Source organism: Drosophila montana, unplaced genomic scaffold (genome assembly GCF_035044405.1).
Source record: "Drosophila montana isolate Dmon_TW-CO22-7 unplaced genomic scaffold, ASM3504440v1 contig_1505_1, whole genome shotgun sequence".
NCBI lineage: Eukaryota > Metazoa > Arthropoda > Insecta > Diptera > Drosophilidae > Drosophila > Drosophila montana.
In genome coordinates, this window is record NW_026996452.1 from 4,254,503 (window position 1) to 4,279,002 (window position 24,500).

A 24,500-nucleotide genomic window follows, 5' to 3' on the forward strand; every position below is an offset into this window, starting at 1 on the left:
ATGCCACATTAAGCATGATTTGCCGCTTTTCAAGCCAGAAGTCCGCTGGGCTGGCCAATAACAGGCGAGAGTCTGTTCGAGTCCTTTGGGGTCTTTGCATTTGGTCAGTCCGCTCAGCCCTCTTCGCAATCGTCCTCCGCCTTTGTGCTTGTTCGTGTTCAGATTTCAAGTTTATCAGCTGTTTGCATTTTGCTCATATTTTGCGCCTAACTGACTTTTGGCCAGGCCAAAATAAATGAGCTGCCATTGTGCAGCATTCGGAGAGATTAATGTATTGTCATAATTTCTAATCTACAGCATTTCCATGCGATTAACATCTGTTGGCATCACTTAATGGCGCATTATGAAAAGGCATTGCGGCCATTGACCAAACGCCGCCCCATTCAGATTTATATCCCAGCGAGTTACATACGTGACCTTTGCGCCTTCAAGGCAATTGCAACATTTCGCCACAAGTACGCCCCCGGAAAAGAAAAATACATATGTGAAAGATATAATGCAATTCTGTCAGCTCAACAGGCCCGCCCCCTTACAATCGCCCATATAAATCAATAAGCCAATCAAGTGCTCGCAATCAGTAAAGTTTCGGCGCGTGCCCAAAATAAAGCAAACAAATATTCATCATACGCACTGTGCGCCGCATTAAATTGTTATACGCGAACAGCATGTGCCAAATATGTCTTGCTTATGGGCTGAACAATAAAAAGTTGAAGCCAAGAGTTCGAGACATTGTATGTGTGGTGGTAGCACACAGAAACAGTATTGGATAAGATTTCAATGTCCTATCGATAGTTATCGACACGTTTTAAGAGTTCCTGTAGGAGTGAGTTATCGATAGAAAGTAAAGCTGCATTGGCTTAGCGATAGTTTTAGACACATTCTAGGAGTGCATATTAAAGCTTCTACGAGAGTCCAAGAATCTATTCGAAATTTGTCGCAGTTGTCTCAAGTCTCAATATGAGATGTTATAATTTATCGATAACTATCGACGTGCTATTAAAGTGCATGTTGAAGCCATTAAGATATTCCTTTGGAGATTGTTAGAAAGACTTTTGTAAATATTTTTGAACATATTCCATAATATACTATACCTATATTCCGATGCAGTTGCTTGTTAGCTCACCTAACCCAATCTATCCTCTAGCAGAAGGACTCTATTAAAGCGTGGCATATTTTATGAAACAATTTTAACACGTTGCAGCAGGAGCAACAAAAAAGTTGAAGGAAAAAGCCAATAAATATGCAAGTGCGATATTTTATTGCTCAGTTTATATGGATCTATAAAAATCATATAACGTGGTAGCAAACCAAAGTCCCAAAGCAAGCAAGTGTTACATGCCAGCAGCATGCAATATAAGTATGCGTGTGTGTGTGTGTGTGTGAGTGTGTGATAGACAACACGCAATATAACCCCATGATACTAACGGAAACGGAAATGGATGCGCAGTCTGCGTGTTGCATGCGGAAATGAAAATGTTGGTCAAGAGTCTACACAAAAAATAACATATATATAAAGCAGATTTTGGAAAAAAATGTACATGCATACAAAAGGCAAATAGAGCAAGAAAAAAATGCAAAGCGAATCAGAACTGAACTTTTTACTTTGACTTCGAGAGAAACTTTGAAGTCAGATATTTCAGATGGCCCGGGATTTCTGAGCTGGGCGGCAACTGGAGGGGTTTTCTTTTACTGCTGTCTGAGTTCATGCTCATTTGCCTGCGCGCAGACAATTGGCAAGGAACGGCGAAGAAGAGGAGTAACGAAAATTGTTGTAAAATTACATTTATTACATTTTCGCTTTTCTCTAAACTTTTCCCAAGCAAAGTTAACTTTTTGGGCCAGATTAAAGCAAAAGTTCTGCATATAAGTATATGAGTGTGTTTTACATGCAGAATAAAACTCTTTAAGCATTGCAACAAATTGTCAAATGGCCTAAGAATAACAGCTTAGCAAATTGATAATACATTTTTAATTCTCATCAATGCGAAATTTTGAAGGTATTTTTAGTTATGCTAATAACACAATAAATATTTAAACTAACGCATAAAGTTTTGAATATATTTTCAAGCGAAAACTCGAAACTCTGCCCCGTAGCATTCATAAACAGAAAAGTTTTTAATTCTAAGCTAATTAAAAAGGCAATTTTAATGCAAACTAAATGAAACGCGCGTCCGAAAAATTCCGACTTAATTAATAAATCGTTGCGCTACGTGGTCGCACGGTTGAGGGGCGTGGGGGGGGGATGGCATGTTGGTTGGTGGCGCGCTTTGCCCGGAGCTGTGTGCATTGGAAATGAAATGGTTCTAGGTCAAAACAAGCTCCTTATCGTCCTCCTAATTATGCCCGCAACTATGCGAGTTGTTTAAGCAGCGGAATAAAACGAGAGTCTACAAGTTGGCTTTGTTGGGTATTTTTTTCGTTAGACTTCTCTTTAATTTATCTTAATGCTTCCACTTTTTTATAATACCCTGTAAGCTTTACAAGTGTGCAAGAGATATTTCTTCAATTTTAATGCAGATAAATCTATCATTTTTGTATCTAACAGTGGTACAAGGTAAAGTTCTATAGAGCGATATGCGTCTACGAAATCTGCCTACAGGGTATCTTTAAGTCAAACACTTTCGATTCTTATTTCATTTTATGAACTTTTGAGCACTTAGCTGTTATCATCAGCGCGCTTTAGCTCTCATTTCTTTGCTGGCATCAAAAAAAGGAAAGCATAATATATTATTTATAAACAAGAAGAAAAAAAGTACTTTTCATAAATATTAAATAGCTAAAATTTAAGATTTTGGATCTTGAAAAAAAAACAATCGAGAATATATTGAGTGGTTTTTCTACTTCTTGATTTCCCATACTTTGCCAGTTCCAATAGCCTGTAACAACTCCCAGCACATCCTGGCAAATCCTTTTAAGCTGCTCGCGGGGCTCGTGTTGGCCTTTTGTGAGTTGCTGATTGTGTTTGCTGCTTGCGATTGCATATTTCTAGCGACAACAGCAGCAACAATAACTATGGCAATCCGTAAAACTAGCGGCAAGTGCTGATGGAAACCCATAAATACTCCACGCACAAAATAAAAGAGAGGAAAAACTTTTGTCAACTTTGTATAACAAACAAAGCACTCGCACACATATTGACTTTAACTGTAAGCGTTTATATTGATTGTGTTTCTACGTGTGTGCGTGCGTTTGTGTACGCCTGCTATCAATAAATCTACAATACATTTAGTTGCAAAGCCGCCGTTGGCAACTGTGACGAACATTTCCTGTTATCGATTTGCAGTCGATTGTGAGTGAGAATGAATACCTCTCTTTCTATTCTTCTCTCTTCACATTCATAAATGGATATTTTTCTTGTGAACAGAAATAAATCTTATTGGAAGAATTTTATAAAATAAAACTTACGGGAACAAATTTAAAATAAATTCTACAACAAATATTTTAGAATAGTTGCGACCTCGCTTAAAGCACAATCTCTCTCCAATATATCAAAAACAATATAAACGCTTGTATGTATTTTAATACAATTCATTTAACTTAAAAATGAAAATTTTAAAGTAAATCAACAATTATCAATTATTAAGTAAGGCTAAAAGTACAGCATTTTTATCAATTTCTGCCTTTAATAAATTTAAATATTTGGTTAATAAAGCATTCTTGGGCTTAACATAAACATATATTCCTTGCTCCATCATAACTCATATTTATAGCGTATCTGAAAATAGACGCCCTTTTTTATTTGACTTGCAAGAGTTTTTTTTTATGTAAATTTCCATACTCAATATTTGTACAGAAAATTGCGCCTTAAAGTTCATATTTATATTTTCGAGTGCTGCCCATTGAATATGGTGTATTTTTACTTTATTTTTTATCCAGCATACGTACTTTTGGCTTGTGTCTTATGTGCCGCACGCACACACACTCGCAAAGGCATGCCATAAAATATGCATCAGAAATTTGTCACACTCCAGCAAATGGTCGAAAAGTTCACCTTCTCAATGGCCACTTGACCCAGAAAAGTGTAGCCCCACACACACACACTTACAGAGAGAGCGAGAGAGAGAGAGATGAACACACGTGTGCTGTAAGGACGAAGCATTGAATTTAAATTGCGCATTAAATGCGAACCAGGAGGCATGTCCTTTCATCCAACGATGACGCAGCTGTGCGGCCTTTTTCGAAGAAATTGATAAGTCAAAGTTCATAATTGGACGTGCCCGACGGGCTCAGCACAATGTTGACATTCTTCACAACTCAATTTAGCAGCTGAAAATGTATTTTCACAGCCTAACCAAAATAAAATCAACCCCATGACCCCATCTCCATCCCCCCCCCCCCCCCCTCCCACCTAACCAATGGCAATTATGTGACGAAGAAAAGAAATGTGTGCAAATTGAAATGGAAAATGTGAAAAAGCCGCAAACAAATCCGAGGAAAAGCTAACTTAAAATGGTTGCGGGAAAGCCACTTTCATGGCCTGCACTTGGACCATTACAGCACCTATACCATGGCAGTTCCCGCACCCCTCGCCGCCAATGTTTGTGTGCACTTAGCATGTCTCAGTCTAATTACGGGGCGTTACTGACTGCCATTTTGCATGCCACGTGTGCATTAAGCATACGCCCGGTGGCACGAATATCCAGAGGCATGTTTACTCGAACAAAAAAAAAAAACAGAAAGAACCAAAAAAGAAAAATGACCAAAAAACAATATAAAGTGAGCAGTTAGGAAGCTATATTTCTCGCTAGTACCCAGCGGAATTGCATAGATTGTTGCCAGTTTCTTGTGCGGCATTCAACCTATTTGCATTCGCGGCAACACGCAGTTTTGTACAGAAGGCGCCTAATCTTGTGTGTTAGCTAAACAAATCTCAGACTAAATAGTCATTAAACTGGGTTTGATAAGCAACAAATGCTTAGGATACATTACATAAACGCACACACTGTATAAACAATAATTCATAATCAACATTTAACTGACCCCAAAGGACTTCAGAAATCTTTTGATATACAACTTTAAAAAAGCGATAAAGAATGTCTTCGGCACGCCAAAGATTTATTATTACAGATATTTCATTTTTTGGCAGATGTGTGAGAAAAGCGAAGCTCGTAAATGATTTCGATTGAAATATCTTAAAAACCAACTATTCGACCGATCGTTCCTAAAGCAGCTATATGATATTGTGGTCTGATGCTAATAAGTTTTGTGAGTTTGGTGAAGATATAGTAGTTCGTTGCGACATATGTAATGCCTGCTACACAAAGACCTATGCAAAGTTTTAAGCCGACAGCTGAGAGATAGATAGATAGACTGACAGACGAGTTCGCATAGAGTGAGAGTGAGAGACAGAGAGAGGATATATCAATTTTGCTGTCGATTATGATCAGAAACGTATAGCATATACTTTATGGGGTCGACGATGTCTCCTTCTATGCGTTACACATTTCAAGATAAAATTTGGATACCCTCTTTAAAAGAATTAGAAGAAAAATTGAGTTGGGCTGTTCAAAAGGGAATTTCTTATGATGTAAGTTTTCTAGGAAAATCATTGAATATAAAAAATAAGCAGAAATCTTAAAGGCAAACTTTTTGACAGTTTAAAACAATAAGCAATATAGAGCTAAGTACTTTGTTCTTTCTTTTTAAATGGATTTTTTAGGACAATTTCAATAAATATTCTTACATTAATAAATTCCAAAAAAAAATTAAAATTAGTAAAATAATATATATAATGTGTCTTACATTAAAATAATATAACTTTAAATGACGAACTCATCATAGTTTATGGGATCCTGACAGACTATTTGTTGACAAATTAATTTCCGAGCGAGCACTGGGAAGAGTCCATGAAAACAAATATTACGAGTTTATGCGACAAGAACATAAGATACACACACACACATGTCAAAAGTTAATTTAAGCGTTTAAGGCTGTTCAATGTATCAATATTTTGGCTGTATTCAATAACCGTCAAGCATAACTATTCGCATATGAGCGAGCAGCCGCACACCATTAGCTAGAAGTGAATGGGACACACGCACACACACACACACACGTGCTACACACTTAAAGGACAAACAGTGTCATTTATTACCTTCCGTATACTTGGCTGCCAAACTGCCAAGCAGTGTATACAATATTTCATTATAAATTACACACGACTTACGTCAATTTGTTTGAGGGTGGCCGGCAAAAGTGAAGTTGGCAGCAGCAAAAAAAAGAAAAGAAAAGGAAATACAGGAATCTCATAAGTAAGCCATAACACATACACAGACGAAAGACACCCACACATAGAGAGAGTTTATTAGACAGCAACAGCAAAAACGGAAGTGGCCATAATTTACTAACGAAGCCATAACAAAAATGCCCAAAACAGCTGCTGGCACAATGCGAAGCCAAACAAAAACCAGCTACAAAACAAGACAGCAAAGACAGAAGGGGACAGGCCGCAGATCGGACAGTTGGGGCGGCGGGGGGGTTGCAGTAAATTTATCAATCAAACTAGCGCAGAAAAGGAAAACATGTTTTGAATAGTTGTTGTAATACATAGATAACAAAAACAGAATATACACTCAACTTGACGTCCATTAATATTTGACAATTTCCTGTTTATGTGGATTGATGATGGGCCACGTGGCGTATGATTTGATTTTGCCCATTTGCGTATATTACGTATACGTATTAGTTATTGATGAAGCTGGCATGTGCCAGCCATCAATTATGGCTAGCAAAAATACTTAAGCTGACTAAACCTTGCAGCATACAATGGAAAAAGAGAGGGAGCGTACATTTGGCACACACCCAGTAATTCAGTTATCGATATACATCGACTGATCTTAAATATAATCGGGAATACACTTGACACACATTAGGAGCCCGCATTTCATTTCGATTAAAAATAACTCTGGAAATCGAAATCTTAAATTGCGCATTGTTTAAACTTCCAAATAGAAAATTAAAAAGTTTTTTGCTACTCCTAATCGTAATAGTTAAACACAATCAATTTATTTATAATCGATATATATCGATAGTTAAAAAGTTGTCATTTACAGTCGTAAAAATGTCTACTCTTGCACTCTGCCACCCATTGATAGTGCTTTATAATTCCCTTCTTACCCATAGAAAATTATAAGGGGTATGCAAAGAAAAAAAGGAAATATGCATACGCCATGCTGGCTGCGGCACATTGTAAGCGTATTTATCGCCTGCTCCTTGAAATTGTAACGAATGCAAGAATTGTAATCAAAATGTAACTGGAACGCAATTATGTGGCACATTTTGCAGCACATAAACTGCCAGAGCTGATGGATGATGTGGGGTTGCTCTGCAGAAAAAAAATACACAAATAAAAGAAAAAGCAGCAGAGAAAACTATTGGGACTTGGCAAGGTGCTAAACCACTTGCTGGCAGAGAAGGGCTTCGATTGCGGACGAAGCCTTTAGAGTCCGGAGTCTTGGGTCTCGCAACGAAGCAACCAATTTCTGCTCCTACTCATTTTTCTCTTGCTGCAATTTTCTTAAGCAGTTTTACGCCTGAACGCTGACATAATGTTGTTAACCGATAATACGTTGAAATTGAAAAGTGCTGCCGAGGCCAGAGCCGGCAGCAGCTGGGCTGGTACTGGTACTGCTACGAGAGCGAGGGACAGTCCCTGCCACACACAAAATCTCTTACGACAAATTGCATATTTCAATTTGCAACAACATTGCAGCCAGTTGGAACTGGGTTTCCAATTCTGGTCCAGATATTTCTTTTATGTTATTTTCTGCTTTTTTTTTGCCGTCTGACGTTTTCATGCTGCTGCTGCTGCTTCTTCGTTTTGGCCTGCTTTATGCCAGTTAAGGGTTTTTAGAGTCAGGTGTCTGCCGCATATTGGTTTGCTTAAAATGTGCCACACACACACACACACACACACACACACACACACACACACACAGACACACACACACTGTGTGTATGCAAAAAGCCAGCAAGCAGCTTTGCCTTGCGGTAAGCTAAGCCACAGTTAAGCTGATGCATGGGTTAAACTGTAAAATGTATTAAGATTAAGTGGCATTCAGTGCCAGCTGCCTTGCAGTTGCCCCACAGCAGCGCCCGCACTATCAGAATTTTACACTCTTGCCACCCAATGCTCTGTTCCTCTCCATCTCCCTCTCTACACCTCTCTCGCTCCATCGCTCTTCGTACTTTGGGCATACCCAGTAAAGATGTATGCATTATGTATACGCAGCGTATGCCAACCAGGCAGGCAGCGCACCTGGCTTAAAGTTGATTATTTTGTTAGCAAATGTGTTCAACTTGAATGAAAATGATGTTGTAGGTCTTAGCGAAAGGCGCTCTTTATTTTATAAATGAGCCGCTGTTACAGCTGAAAGTGAATACGAAATCAGAGCGAGAGAGAGAGAGAGAGAGAGAGAGAGAGATCTAGCTAGAGAAAAGCTGTAAAATTAATGCATTTTACAGGTTTTTGAAGTGTTCAATTTTATTTATACGACTACAGATTGATAAATTGACTTCAATCAAGAGTTTTTCAAGAAACTTAAAAATTCACAGTAGTTCAGAAATTCTTGAAATTATAGTCGCAATTCTTCGAAATTTGACCAAAATTTTAAATATTTTTTATCTTTTATTTTATATAAAATATGCAATAGATGCTTCGAGTCCTACTAATGCCTAAGATAAAGATAAGGAGCTTAACTAGAGCTAAGCTTCGGTTTAGTTATTGCATTAAATTATTTTCCTATTCTTGGGATCAGCAATTCGATTTTTTGTTGTCGCCGAAGATCTCTTTTTAGAAATAGATCTATAAATACAATAAACATTTATAAATAAAAATAAAAAAGAAATAGATCTATAAAAATCTTATATAGATTTGAAATATACATTCATGAAATCTTTACTATGAAAAAAATGCTCTAAAAGTTCGCGACGCTTTTCATTTAAGGATGTCAGATATGTTTAGCAATAATCAGGCTTTAATATTTCGCTTATATTCCTAATTTTGTTTTGTAGCCTTACAGTTTTATACCCTGAACCCATTGAAAACGTGTAAATAGGGTATAATGTATTTGTGCAAATGTATGTAACAGGCAGAAGGAAGTATCTCCGACCCCATAAAGTATATACTATATTCTTGATCAGCATCAACAGCCGAGTCAATCTAGCCATGTCCGTCTGTCTGTCCGTCTGTCCGTCCGTCCGTGCGTCTGTCCGTATGTAAATGAAATTGATTGAGTTTGTTTCCGATATTCGATAACTTGCCCCGTTTCCAAGTAATCGATACAAATCGATATCGAAATCCTGTTTTTTGAGCAATTTCGGCAAATAATATGAGCTAGAGTTACCAAATTTGACATGTAGCTTCTAGAATAATATATATATATCAAGTATCTTTCCTGTTGGAAGAAGAGGGTTCGGGGTATCCTTTAGTCGGGAGCTCCCGACTAGAACCTCTTACTTATTTTTTATGTTTTAATTAAGTTAAGTTATTTGCCATCCGCTGACCGAAATACATATAATGAAAGGACATTTATTTTGGAATATCTACACTAATGCATACATCAATTTCTAAATGTATTTCTCTAACCTTTCCAAGCGATTAAAGATATGAACATTTAAAAACCAATTGCCATTCAACGCACCGTTTGCAGCGCAATCAGCATTAAATGAGCGTGCAGAATACCAAAATATTGCTCATATATATAAAAGATATATATATATGTGTACATTTATTTATATGCATATATCATACAAAGGATCCTGGGAACATTTCAAAGGTGCAAATTTACAGACTTTATGATTTTTGCCAATGCGAGCCACAGGCAAAAACCAAAAACGCACATTTCTTACACGCACAACAGAGTACGAGTCTGTTTCTGTGTGTGTGCGTGCGTCTGTGTGTGTGTGTGTGTGTGTGTGTGTGTGTGTGTGGGCAATATGTTGAGTACGTGTCTGTTAGTCATCATAATATTTTACATTTTTATGAAGTGCGAGTCGACGCTGTGGGGGCTGTGCAATAAAAATCTTATTTTGTGGGTGATAAAAGTGCAAAGGAATCGGAGAGGTGAGCCTGAAACGGGAGGTGCATGAAAAAGTTGGTTAGCATTTGCAGCAGTTGCCATTTGCAGTTCGTTTTAATGTGCCGCCATCGCTGCCCTTTTATTATTATTATTACTTCTTTTTTTTTTAATGATTTATCGGCATTTAAATGTGGCAGCAGGCGGGGCCACGCAAGTGACGCATCGTAAACTTTTTTGTGCGCCTAATTTAATGCAACATTTTTGTATATTTATTTTTTTGCTTGCTTTACACTTGCTTTAGCATGCAGCCATTTGTCTCTCTCCCGCTTGCACATTATTCTTTTTCACAATGTTGCTATCAGTGTTGAAGCAAAAGGCGGGTGGGTGTATGTGTGTGTGTGTGTGTGTGTGTGTGTACGTGAATGTAAATTGAGTTTGGCGGCTAAAGTACTTTGTAATTTATGGCATGCAATGTGCGTAAGAAGTCACGTGATAACTTCATATACTCTCTCACTCCCACACTCTCCTTCTCTCTGCTCTCTTTCTCTCTCCACCATTTTCTCTTGCTTGCTGAAACACACTCATTATTTCCCCTTGTGTGTGTGTGTGTGTGCTGCGTGTTTATTTATGACTGTTTAGCCACATTTTGCATGACGAAATCATAATTTTCAGCGCTCGACTCTCAACTCTCGACACTGGCAGCCATTTTGACATTTTGTTTGTTTCCTGCGGTTCCCATATAACATATATGTTAAGTACGTGCAATATATTAAATGTTAGGCAAAATTCGCATGTTCAGCTTATTCCCATTATCAGGCTTGGCATTTGTTATTCCGATTACACAGAGATTAGATGGCCCATTTGGAGCTCAACATATTTTGACCCAAGACAAGTATTTTTTTTTTTAGAACAAACGGAAAGGCAAGCCCGGAAAAAAAGAATATGCAAATTAACTTAAAGCTCACAAGCAAAGGATACGCCAAAGTTATAGTATGAAATATTTTTATTAAAGTATCTGTCTCAATCTGTTTAGCTAGTTAACCATAGTTAACATCAACTTTAACAAGCACTTACCTCATGCACAATGATTTAACCAAAAGTTGTCAGCTTATGCAAGTCGGCAAAAGCAATTCAAGCATTACAAACTTTAGCAAATTCGTTGGGGATCTTTTGGCCAACATGATCGCATGTTATGTATGGCATAGGCAAACTTTTGCATTAAATTTGTTCAAAACTTGCAAGTTAACTGTAACTTTCAATGACTTTTTGCATTCAACAGTCCATTTACCTACCCACACACATACTCACATACACACGCAAAGACACTCACACATAAACTCACACACACATGCTCACTGGCTCAGATAAGTTAAACACCAGGCAACGAAAATTTGCTTGCACTGCCTTTGCCCAAAGCTAGTTTAACTAACTTAAAGGGTATTTTATTTGCTTTCAAGTATTTATACATTTATATAAATGCACAGTTAGGAAAATATCAATATTAATGGAGGGCACATAAATCAAAATATATTATATACAAGGAAGCTAGAAAATATATTATTTTTGCCATAGGATATCATTCTATATTTATTTTAGCTCGTTTATAAAAAATAATGTAGAACGTTCTTTAAAGGAACATTAATTTAACTAAAGAGTTGACAGAAATGCTCTCCGAGTTTAACTGAACTCTACGGTTTTATACAACACTGATCTAAAACTTGCCAAATGTGTTTAAGTTTTTTTTTTAGATTTTTAGAATTTCGATCGTTCCCATGCCGAATATATGAAAGTATGGCTAATCGGTATAAGATAAGCTGCATAACCCTCTTTCATACTCTCTCTTTCACACTCTCTATTTCACACTCTCTCTTTTGTACTCTCTCTGCAAAAGCTTTACATTCGCGCCAAAATGTTATTTAGAAAAAAGCTCTGCACTGAAAATACAACTACGCGTGGCTAAACGATTGCTTGAAGAATGCGTGTAAAACTCATATTGAACAGTATGTAAGGCCTTACAACTCGCACTAATCGCTCTTTACACCGTTTTAAGTTTGTCTTTCGTTAGTTTCGCTAGATTAGAAAACAGTTAAACGCACTCGCGCTGAAACTTCGATCGATCCCTAGGGCAGACGCGCACAGACTAAATTGCCTCACTAGGCACGCCCCTTCGCTAAGCCTGCATTTGCTCTCATACAAAAACAACAACAACAACATGAAGAGTGCACAACTATTAAAGCTGCTGCTCTCGCGCCATCCAAAAGCATGCTGGATACACGCCTAAGATAACGGAATCAAAAGCGTAGCGACCAATGGTGTGAACGCAGTGAACTTGCTCTCTGGCACAGCTGCAGCCAGGCATCAATGCCACTTTTCGGCTAAATTCTCTCTGCTCTTTGCGTTGATCTGCGCAATTACGCCAAATGCAGCCGTTGCACAAATAAACATTTACTTGCTGAGATATTTATCCACATCTACATCTTATCAAAAGAAAAAAGTTGTTTACAGAATAACTTAACATTTAGTTGTATAGTTAATTGTTTTGATCCGCCAAATCCGACATATGTACAGCCTGCAACCGATTCGAAGCACATGTTTAAGTAAAGTATTCTAAATGTTTTTCGCCGAACAGCGCCTGGAAAGTTGTTCCCCTGGTTCGCTCTAAGCCCACAAAGTTCAATCCGCCAAATTTGCGCGAATGAATAAACACACTTTAAAAAACAGGAAGACAAATTAAATAAAAAGCCAGCAAAACAAATTCACAGCAAGTTTTACACAGCATAAAAATCGAAAACAGGCAACGGGTAACGGGTAAATCGAAACGCATTAAAAATGGCAAAAACTGAACCTCAAGTAATAAACTGCAAAGCTAAAAATGCATCTCAGCATGTCCTGTGTCCTGTGTCCTTTGTCCCGGCTAAAAGCTAAAAGTTTTGTGCAAAAAAGCCAAAAGATAATAAAATACAGTCTGCCGTGAGCGTATCTGTGTCAGCTGGCAAAAGAAAAAAAAAACCCAAGCCAAAATTTTTGCGCACATTTTTCAAGCCAAAAGCGTCGAACCTTAAATCGAAGACATAAAAAACGAAGAGCGCCGAAAGCGCGCAATTTATTAAATCGATAAAAATAAAAAATAATTTTAGAGTTTCATTTTCTTGTTTCACTTTGTGTCTTTTTGTGTAGTCAACAAATATGTTGTACCTGCACTTAAAGTCAACCTGTGGCGCTTGAATAAAATATGGCCCGACCGCAAATTGCAGCTACGGTAGCACTTCAATAATTGAAATTCTCAAAAGGAATGATGAGATATTTGAATCTGTCTTAAAACTATTTTAAATGACTATCACAAATCGGGGCTTAGGAACTATTAAACCTTTGATGCGTTCTAACGCCTAACAATCCTCCATTATCACTCATTTCTGTTTGACTTCAGATAAGGTTGATAGGTTGACTTAAATATAATAGTACTAACAAAACTAAAAATTAAATATAAATTGGTGTGAGTTATGCCTTTTCCGTCGAATGATTATGCCTAGATTCCTAAAAAGAATTGCATAAATATAAGATTATATTGTGAATCCTTAATTATGTGATAATTATATGAACATTTTGAAGATACTTTTTCTAAAGAGTAGAAAAGAAATGAATTTATAATTGACAAACCGCCTGATTTCAATCTTAGTCAATTTAAAACAGCATATCTTCCCACACTCCAACTAAATCCCCGCTACTGTTATTGTGAATGGTTCAATCGTCGCCATAGTTCACTGTAGCACAAGAGTCAGCACTAAACTTGCGCCGTAACGAAATGAGATTTCGGCCAAATAACATAAAATGAAATGAGCTAGATTCCTTGAGAACTGTGGCCGCATCTCCTCGAGTGGCACAATGAATGGGTTTGAGTTCTCTCGAGCCGGATATCAAGGAGCACAGCCAGACAAAGCTCAGCTGGGGCAAGGCAAGACAATGACTTAAGGATATTGATTTCACCTAGTTTCGTATTGCAGATGCCTGCCAGGCAGCCTTTGACTGAGCTACATGCTTCGTGCCTCGCATATCTTATGTATGTGTGAAAGTGTGTTTGTGTGTACATATATATATGTGTGTGTGTGTGTATATGTGAGTGAAACAAACAATTGAAAGTTCTTAGATCAATGAAAATAGTGAGAAAAAAAAACAATGGCAAGCTTGGAAGAGAAATTTGTGTGTTATTTCTAAAGATTTCTCTTTAAAAATGGTTAAAAAACTTCTCAAGAAAAAACTACAGAAATTAATGTAATCAAGTATTTGACAGGTTTAATTAAAAGTGTTGTATTTTTAGCTTGCACAACTCTGTAAATTTATTTTATTATATTTCATTGGACTTCTCTTAATTGAAGTACAATAAAAGTTCTACAGTAATTGTAACGAGATTCTATGAGAGAATTCTGCATAGAAATCGATTAATTGTGTAGTTAAATATTATAAAAGATTCTTAAAGGTTATTTAAAGTTATATTTTTGTTTGCTTAATGCGTTATGTTTAAACATTTTGGTTACTATTAATCAAAAATATATGCAGAAGTAAATATTAAAGGAAAAGAAATAAAATAAACAAATTAATGATAAAAGAAATAATAATAATAAATTGGTATTAATATGGCTCCGTTTGAATATTCACTTATTCCTTTATACCCTTAAAGAGGGTATTACAATTTGGACATGGATTGTTTAACGCACAGACTGAGACAATATAATATATATCCTCACATACCTGCAATACCGAGTTACAGGCCATTAAATCTTCGGCGTGCCGAGGGTATCCTCACTTTCTTGTTTTATAACAAACACAGGGCATTGGCAAATTGTTTTCTATTTTAAAAAAATTCTATAAAATTTATTTCCAACTCTTTTAGATTGTTTCAATATTTTCCAGTGACATTAAATAAAGTTTGTCAAGCAACATTTGAAACCTTATAGAAACATCCAGATATGCAATTACATATTATGATAGCTTAATTAAAAGTTGACTATTTGTGACCTCTAAATATATATTCAGTCGCATACATTACAGTCTTCCAGGAATTATTTTCACACACACACACACACGCACATTCCGCTGTTGGAATTGGCCGAAAAGCCTTCGTTTATGCGGGCTTTAGGCCTTGGCCCTATGCGCATGCAGATTGTAGCCACAAAATATGATTAAATTTATGCGAGCCGAGGCGTAACATGAAAACGGTTGACTGCTGCAAAGAGACATGCCCCAGGCGGCACACGAGCGGCACACAGCAAAAAGGGTGCAAGTTTAGGCAGCTGAAGCCTGCCACTTGCCACTTGCCACTTGCCACGTGGCAGTGTCTTCCTTTTGGCACTCAGTGCTGAGATTTAGCCCGCGCTGCAAATAAATGGCAAAAGGGTAAAAGGCAAACTAGCTGCCACATGGTTGTAGTTGGGGTTATGGGTTCCTCTGGGCTCGGAGGCGTGGAGAGAGCAAGCGTGCATGTGAATTAAAGCATGTTCAAGTTATTAACATGCCCCGAAAGTCGCATTAGTTTTTGCCAGTTACAGCGCTTGTCTTCGCATTTGTTATGACGGCCCACACCAGGCCATGCAACATGCAGCACGTACATTAAAATTTGTTTCCATTTATTTGCACAAAATATTTACATTTGCCAAAATTATGCGTCAAACTAGTTGGGTCGGGGCGGGGCGGGGCGTGGCGTGGCAAAGCGAAACTATTTTACAAGTTTTTAGGCAACATAAAAGACAGTTGTCGCTGCCTTATGCGAAGGCGGATTGTCGGTTGGGTCGGTTTCTTATGGACGTTGGCACGGGAGGCGTGGCCGCTAGTTTTTATATGTCTGCTGACTTTTCGGGGCTGCCATAAAGTTTTTTGGTTAAGTAGCACCCCCGGGTGCAGCGACATGCAAACAGCAACAGAACAGACGTCGCCAGGCTTGTCATGCCCCCCGCATCCTGTTGAAATGCCATCAAAAGTTTTTGGCCTGGGCTTACTTGTTCTTCTTCCTTTTTTGTTGTTGTGTTTTTTAATGGTGTACAAGACAAGTTTTAAATGCTGTTTGCATGTTGCGCGGTTGCTAAGCCTTCGCGGCCCCACAAATTACTTTAATTTCGCGCCTCATTTGTGAGGCGCAGCAAATTATTTACTTACAATGCCAAAAGACAAACAAATTATAGTGTAGGAGTTATATTTTTAAAGAAACGTTTTTAGCTGCTAAAAATGTGCAATAGATAGGCACATATCAAATATTTAACGCTTATATTTATAAAATTTATTTGAATAGAATTTACTTAAACAACATTTTATTTTATATTTTGTTAATTTTGAACATTTTTGGAATATTTTGCCATTATCAAAAATTTGTCTATTGATAATAAATAAACATATATAAAATATTTTTTTTTTTAATTATTTATGATATTTATTTATATAACATTCGAACAAATTTTTTTATTGTATAAATATTGTGAGCTTCACAACAGTTTGCAAATAATTTGACTTTTTATACAAAATAAACATTTATAAAACATTTGAAACCATAATATTTGATTTTAATTATTTATTTATAAAGAATAAATAAAATGACATTCAAAATGCATGTAACAACTTATTTGCCATTAAACTGTCAAATAAATATGTATGCATAATATTAAGCTTAAATATTTATGATATTTATTTATATATAATTTAAAGTACAATTTTTTAAAGGCATTGGTATTTATTTGTTTTTTTTTCCTATATACACAGCATATTTAAAAGGCATAAAACAACATTTAATTTTTTTGGTTGCTTAATTTTCAACAAATCAAATCTCTGAAGAAAAAATAATGATTAATTAACAACAATTACCTTTATGTTCTTGAAGGATTGAAGACCTTTAAGCAGACCTGCTGATCGTTTAAGAAAACTTTAAAATATACAATTACCATTTGAACTTTATCTAAGACCGGCAAAACAAATAAATTTGACAAATTTAAAGGCGGCAAGGCAACTTTCAAATTTCAATTTCAGCTGTCATTTATGTGTAAAGTTTTGCCATAGCACTGTGATTATCTGGCTTTAAATTAGGGCGTGTGTGTGTGTGTGTGAGCGCTGGCTTAAACATAGCCATTAACTTTACACCTGGCTAGAACTGACGACTGACAGGAACAGCAGCAGCAGCAGCAGCAGCAGGTCGTGAATGAAACTCATTGAATTAGCGTCATGCGAGGTGTGAATGTGACTTTGTGTGAGGAGCTGACTTTAAATAGATATTGACATTGCTCAGATGCGACGATAAGCGAGATGGAGTGCAAGAGAGAAGGAGAGAGAGAGAGAGAGTGAGAAATTGAGCCAGTTAAGCAAGTTTGATGTAGCAAGTTGGGCTTGTGGCATTCATTGTCTGTGACTCGTGTCATGCCTGACGCTATTTATAAAAGTCACTGACACAGTAGCTTGCTTTTGCCTCTGCCTGACCCGCCTCTAAGCGGAGTATGGTGCTCGTTTTGCCACTTCTAATACAGAAACCCCACACCCACACCCACACACATACACACACACAAGCAACTCTTTTTCCGCTTTGATAAGCAAGTTCTTTTGTTCCAGTGTATATACTTTGAACACACACACAAAAAAAAAAGGATGAAAAACTGAGAGCAGAAAAAACACAGTTTTATATATGGGCACGAAAGAATTCATGGCTCATATTCCTTTTGTCTTTTTTTTTCTTGTTGGGGCTGTTGTTGTGGCTTTTGTTCGAGCTTGCCATGTGGCAAGGCTCTGGCTGCTGCTGCTGCTGCTGCTGCTGACTCGTGCAGATACATGCACTCAGATACATGCGATATGGATATGTATCTGCCAAAGATGCTGCACTGCACTAGATACTCTTCTTTGTGTGTGTGTGTGTATCTTAGATGAATGCATTTTGAGTGCAATTTTGTATTTTTAGTTGCACAAAATTTGAAGTAAGTAGAGCAGCTTTAATATCTATGTAGGGCTTGGCTTGGCAAAACTTGACTTGGCCAATCTGGGGTGGTAGACAATCAAAATGCCAAACACGTACATATATGAAAAAACACAATATTTGCTGCAAGTGCAGCGAAGAAAACGACTGGGGTCACTTTCACTCGATTGTTTCGAAGGTCGAGACAGACACCACAAAGGATGATATCAATAAATATGTTTCGAATAACATTTAATATCCAATTTGTTCATAAAAACTGGCAAATATACACAAAGTTAAGTGTTTCCTTGAGCAAATTGATTGTATAATACCTATATGAAACACGTTCAGAAAAAAGTTGTCAATAGAGTCCAAAACACAAAGTTCAAACAGTCAAATCTTGGACAAATTTCATAAGGGCTTTGTATGTTCTAATTGTTTATTTTGGTGTAAATCCGTACCTTTTGAGCTCTACCGAGCGAAAGCCTGTGAAATAAGGGTATATTTATAATGTTTTGTAGCTTACATGGAGTTTACATTGAGGTGTATTTACAATGGTGTGGATACTTACAATGGTGGGGCGATTGATGAAATGGCCTTAGACTGGAAGGTATTTCAATGAATCGCCTCTTAGGTAGGTCGCAGGAGTGTAACCTTTGCAGGCACCTGTCCGTTATCAGGCAGAAAATGTTCTGATCTCCTACTTTTGGGAGACTTGAGACTTGTTCTTCTTCGATGGACCTGGCATTGATGCCAATATTGTGTTCTATTTCTGACAGCTGTAAAGTTTTATGCCGCTAATGATTGCACAAAAGTAAAACTTCCAAAACGTACCTATAATATACATACATGTAACCACTGTCAGTTTTTCATTTGCGCTTAACAAATATTATTTCTTGGTATTCAAAATTGAATATTGTTTATAATAAATGCAGACTAAGTGCTCGTCTTCTGCGCATTTTCTCGATTGTCGACTGAGATTCTCATTGCAAAACTGCATCAGTTTTATTTGATTTAAACAAACATTTTCAAATATAAATGATTATAATACTCAACCATATAGAGGAAACCTTTCTCATAGATAGCTGTCTAACTTTAAGCACTTAAGTCCCTACCTTTGCCCAACTCTACCTGCTCATAATACCCACGCTCATATGACTACTCAACCTTTCTACACTTCGGACAGAGTTGCCAGCATTGATTTTGTTTTGTCGGCCCGAAAGTTAACAAATGTGCTGAGCTCAGACACGTGCCGCAGTTTGCGGTACGACCTGCGTTGACTTTTCGGATCGGCACTCAAAAAGAGTTGTTTTCCAGTAATTTGCCTATTTTGGGCTAAGACACTCATTTGTCTTGGGCTTGCAGGACCTTGTTTGCCTTGACTCTAAGACGCTTGACAGGCGATTGGTTTTTTTTTAACCCCTTAGACATTCATGTCAATGCTGATTAATGGCCAACATGGGGGTTGACTTGAAGCAGAAGAGTTTGAATTGAAGCATTTAAATGCAAATTGAAAACTTGGCGAAAAATCAAAGCTCAACATTTAGCTCGATGGCAGCCATTCAATGCAGCCACCATTACGAACAGCTGTCTGCACCGCAGGAGACTTCAGCTATAACACATTTAATTTATATTTTGTACCCTTTTTTTTGAGCCAAAAACAATTGAACCAAATTCTCAGCCGTTATCTGCAATGGAAAACATATTCTACAATTATTTTTTTTTTCCTTTTTTTCTCTCTAATTATTTTCTAGTGGGCTCCCGGGACGCAACGAGCAGTGGCAGCTCGACGAGTGGCAACTCTGGCAGCTCGTCATCTACCACATCGAGTGGTGGCCCGGCCAAGTATCCGGTGCTGGTATTTGTGCATGGCGAATCGTATGAGTGGAACAGCGGCAATCCATATGATGGCTCCGTGCTGGCCAGCTATGGACAAATATTGGTGGTAACCATAAATTATCGCCTCGGAGTGCTCGGTAAGTGCTCGCACACACTCAAATGCTAATGCTAATTGATATGCTGCCCTCATCGTACGCAACCAAGTGCTGCGAATCGAGCCAAACGCTTGCAACGTGTCCAATGGCCGATTCGCTTTTAAGCCACTGCAGCAATGGCTGCACTTCCGTTCAACAGCAGCAGCAACAACAACAAAAACAACAAAAACAACAGCAGCAGCAGCAGCAACGTGGCAAATGCCCATTCCATAATCTAACTAATTTAGTTAGCATCCAATGAAAAAGTATATACAGCACAGTGGAACTTGCTACATGAAAAATAAATAATACAAAATTTGTTTTCCTAGAAAAAACATTAACATAATTATTGATTAATATAAAAAAAATAAAACATTTGACAACCACAATTAAAGTTAAATATATGAAAGTAAAAACCATGCAATGAATTTAACGTCAACTAAATAATAAATTTTGTTGTTCTTAATTTATATAAAAATAATATAATACAAATTTATTAAAAATTAGAAACATAAAATTCATTCATGTCTAACAACTCATATATATTTTTTAAAATTTTTAAAATTGAAAAAATTTAAATATTTGAAATTTAAATTAAAGTTAACTACATAAAATTAAAAATAATTAAAATAAATTTACAGAATTATTTTATTTTGTAAATAACAAAAAAACCAATTGTACTTAAAAATAACATTTTTTACAAGGCATATATTTCATTATAATAATAATTTACAATTTAATTTAATTAAATTTGAGTTAAGATTACTAAAAATATTTCTTATATGTATTTTTTTTGTGTGTATTTTTTTATATTTAACTATTTAAAGATTTATGGTATATAATAAAAATAAATATAAAAGATATATAAAAAAATAAAATAAATATATTAAAAAAAATATTTAAACAAAATAAATATATTAAAAAAAATTTTAAATAAAATTAAATATTTTTTTAATATTTATATTAATATTAATTTTTTTATATTTAAAAGATAGGTATTATTTAATATATTTATAGTTTTCAGTTTATTATAAAATTAGAAATAAATATTATAATTATACTTTTATATTGTGAATAGACAATCATAAAAATAACAACAACTGCAAGCAGCTAGTTTAACGTCCATCGAAAATGCAGCTTTTCGCGTACTTTCTGCCCATGGTACAAATACAAATGCACACCAAATTAGTGTGACCTCATTTAGAAGCAATGCCTGCCACTGCCGCCGGCACACCCCCCGCCCCCCCCCCCCTTCGCTCTCTTCGCGCTGGTATTGCTGCTGCGGAAACGGAAGTGCTGACATCATGATTTGCACGCGTGACTGTACACATTTTCACAAGTGTTGCGCCCATGTGTCTGACATTTTAAATAGTAGAAAAATCGCTGTGCCGCCATTCTCGATTAAATTTTCATTTGCTGGTGCTGTCGCTGCTGCTGCTGCTGCTGTTGCTGCTGCCGCTGCCGCTGCCACTCATCGATGCACAAGAAAATGCTGATGAATTATTACGGCCATGCCGCAACTATTTGCAGGATTTTTGAACGCCAACACGGATCGCTATTCAAAGCTGCCCGCTAATTACGGCCTGATGGACATCATTGCGGCCCTACACTGGCTGAAGGAGAACATTGCGTCCTTTGGCGGGGATCCGAATAGCATAACACTCGCCGGACACGGCACTGGTGCGGCCTGTGTGCATTTTCTGATTTCATCCATGGCCGTGCCGGAGGGTAAGTGTGCGGAATAAAAGAAAAAACTACATACCATAATTCACATTCCACATTCGTGCTGTAAAATTATAATTATTAGGACTGCTTTTTAATCGGGCCATGCTTATGTCTGGCTCGGGACTGGCGCCCTGGTCCTTGGTCAGCAATCCCGCCAAGTATGCGGCCATTGTGGCGCATCACGTGAACTGCGCCTCGGACCTGCCGCATGCTCATCTGATGAAGTGCCTGCGCGAGAAGACACTCGAGCAGCTGCTCAGTGTGCCCATAAGAGCGCCAGAATTTGGTTTCGCCTTTGGGCCCAGCATCGATGGCGTTGTCATCGATGGCGGCGACTATGTGCCGCCACGCCCTGGCTCCCCGGCCGCCCAGGCACAGGCGCAGGCGTCGACCGCCGCCGGAAATGGGCTGGGCGGCGAGGCGGGCATCGCTGCAGCTGGCGGCTGGGGCACGCCCGGTCAACTGGAGAATATTGGTGAGTGTAAATTGTACATGCTTTCAAATAATAAAGTATTTTGAATCGTATTTTGAATAAAAGCATTGGTCACACCTGAATGAAGGAAATCGTAGCCAATTCAAATAAATTTATCAAATAGATGCAGAGAAGTTTTAAGAGTTTAATTTGAGTCTGATGTGAGTCGATTAAGCAATCAAATGTTTGAAATTGGGATTATTCCTTAGTTCCTGCTTATCATTTATTCAGAGTTCTTAAAATAAATGATACTCAGACATTAAAGAAACCCGATCCATATTCATAATTATATTATTTTTCTCGATTGCCATAAAGTCAAGCTCATAGAGTCAGCAATGTATACGAGAATTAATATTTGCATTTATATTTAAAATAATCGAAAATACCCTCCGTTTGTCCAAAGTCTATAAATATCGCTTATCAGCCAGGTGTTTAAATAAAGTTAATTTTATATTTAATATAAAAGTTATTGAAATGTTTCAAGAGCTTTAGTTTCTATTGCAATTCACATTTATAATTTACCATTGGCATTAATTTGTGTATGCTTGTTTTAGTAAGTGTATTTAAGCTTCGGCTGAAGCTGAAGATCTTCAATTTGTTTATCTCAAATTTGCACTTGAAATATATTAAAATGCGATGCACTTCTGTCAATTTCCTTCTTCTTTTCTCTTCCATCGACGCTGCTGCGGCTGCTGCTGATGTCACTTACAACGACGACGACTTGCACTTGTGAACTGCCATGTTTGTTGACGCCATTAACACACACACACACACTCATACACGCACGCACACATGTGCTCGCACACGCGTGTGTGTTGGCGTTTTTAATTAATGCAGTATTAATGAGAAAAACAGCCATTAACAAGTTGTCAAGGTAAGTTTTTTTGCGGCTTGGCGCTGCGCAGCCAAACCAGCCGCTGTTTAATTATTTTTGCCCTTAACCCATGCTCACCACACACACACATACATACACACTGAGCTGCTGCTCAAAAGTATGCAATATAATTAATTTAAAGTTTTGACTTTGCCGCCTTTTGCGTGCTGTTCAAAGATTTTATCTCGCAACGGCGAACATTCAAAATGGCGTCAGCTTAGGCAGCGATAAGCTTAGAGCTTACACCTACCAGCTGCCATGTTGACCATGCTGTAACGCACACACACACACACACACACATACGCTCACCGCACACGCACAACACGCTCATACGCTTTGTTATTAATTTATGCACATTAACCACGCAAATGCGCGACTCCATTTTGCAATACAATTACAACCTGCTGGGTAGAGGGGCATCAACGGAGATTGGTCTGCAATGCGGTGGCTTGTGGGCGTGGCCTATTGTTTTTGGCACCGTCACTTGATTTATGCACTTTGTGCTATGCCATTAGGCATTGTTAATATATATATTATTAACAGCTAATTAGCTGCGATTTCATAATTAATGCGCCATTTGCGCCACTACGAGGCAAAATTTACAATTGGAAATGGGTTAAAAACAAAAAAACAACAACAACAAATAGTATTACAATGAAATAATAAATTAGCCGAGTTATGTTTAATAAATGCGTAAAGCAAATAATGCTCAAGTGAGGCAAACAATTCAGCATAAAGAATGAGTTGCAACGGATAATAAAAGGCAATGTATTAAGAGGAGTCAGTAAATGTCTCTCAGCTATAGACTATAAAATAATAATATGTAAAATAATACTAAAATAATATAATACATATTATATAATAGAGTATAAATTGTTAAATAGCATTTTATATATAAGTATAAACAATATATATATATATTATATTAAAAATCGAGCTGACAGCCCTGACTAAAAAATCAATAGAACCTTGATAGAAATACAATACATACAACATAAGTATGTATATGTATATATATAAACAATTAACTTGAATAGGGCTTAAACAGTTCAGAGAGTAAGCTTAACTTATATCTATAGATTCATTTAAAAGGAATATTCGGATTAGCAATTGTCTGTAGATAATTTACCTAAATAAAAGAATTGTTGGAAAGGATAAGAGGGGCACTGCAACTGCAGAGCTTTAAGGATTAACATAATTTATAATAATAATAATTATAAATAAAAATAACTCCACGTATAACATAAGAGTTTAGGCGCCGAAGAAGACTGCCAGAGCACAGTCTAAATATATTGGCTAATAAAAGGATAATAATTGTTTGCTTGAATCGAAACTGAGACCTGAAGCCAGCTAAGCCATAAATTAATAAATAATAACTTATTTATTTATAGTGCTCTACCAAATTAAAGTATCATAACAATCCAATTGGTATTAAAGTATTTTAAAATAATAATTACGAAAGGAAACTAAATGACCATTGATTATTGATTGCCTATGTGTAATAATAAACAATGCAATC

The 24,500-nt window shown here is 37.0% G+C and overlaps 1 protein-coding gene across 1 annotated transcript in view; it reads left to right on the top strand.

The window, feature by feature from the left end:
- Positions 1–24,500, top strand: part of Nlg3 (Neuroligin 3) — an 87,958-nt gene that overhangs the window by 56,022 nt on the left and 7,436 nt on the right. The window contains exons 5-8 of the mRNA XM_064694337.1: positions 19,692–19,913; positions 21,441–21,638; positions 21,718–22,110; positions 22,945–22,981. Coding sequence (XP_064550407.1) covers positions 19,692–19,913; positions 21,441–21,638; positions 21,718–22,110; positions 22,945–22,981 — 850 coding nt within the window. The remainder of the gene's footprint in view (positions 1–19,691; positions 19,914–21,440; positions 21,639–21,717; positions 22,111–22,944; positions 22,982–24,500) is intronic.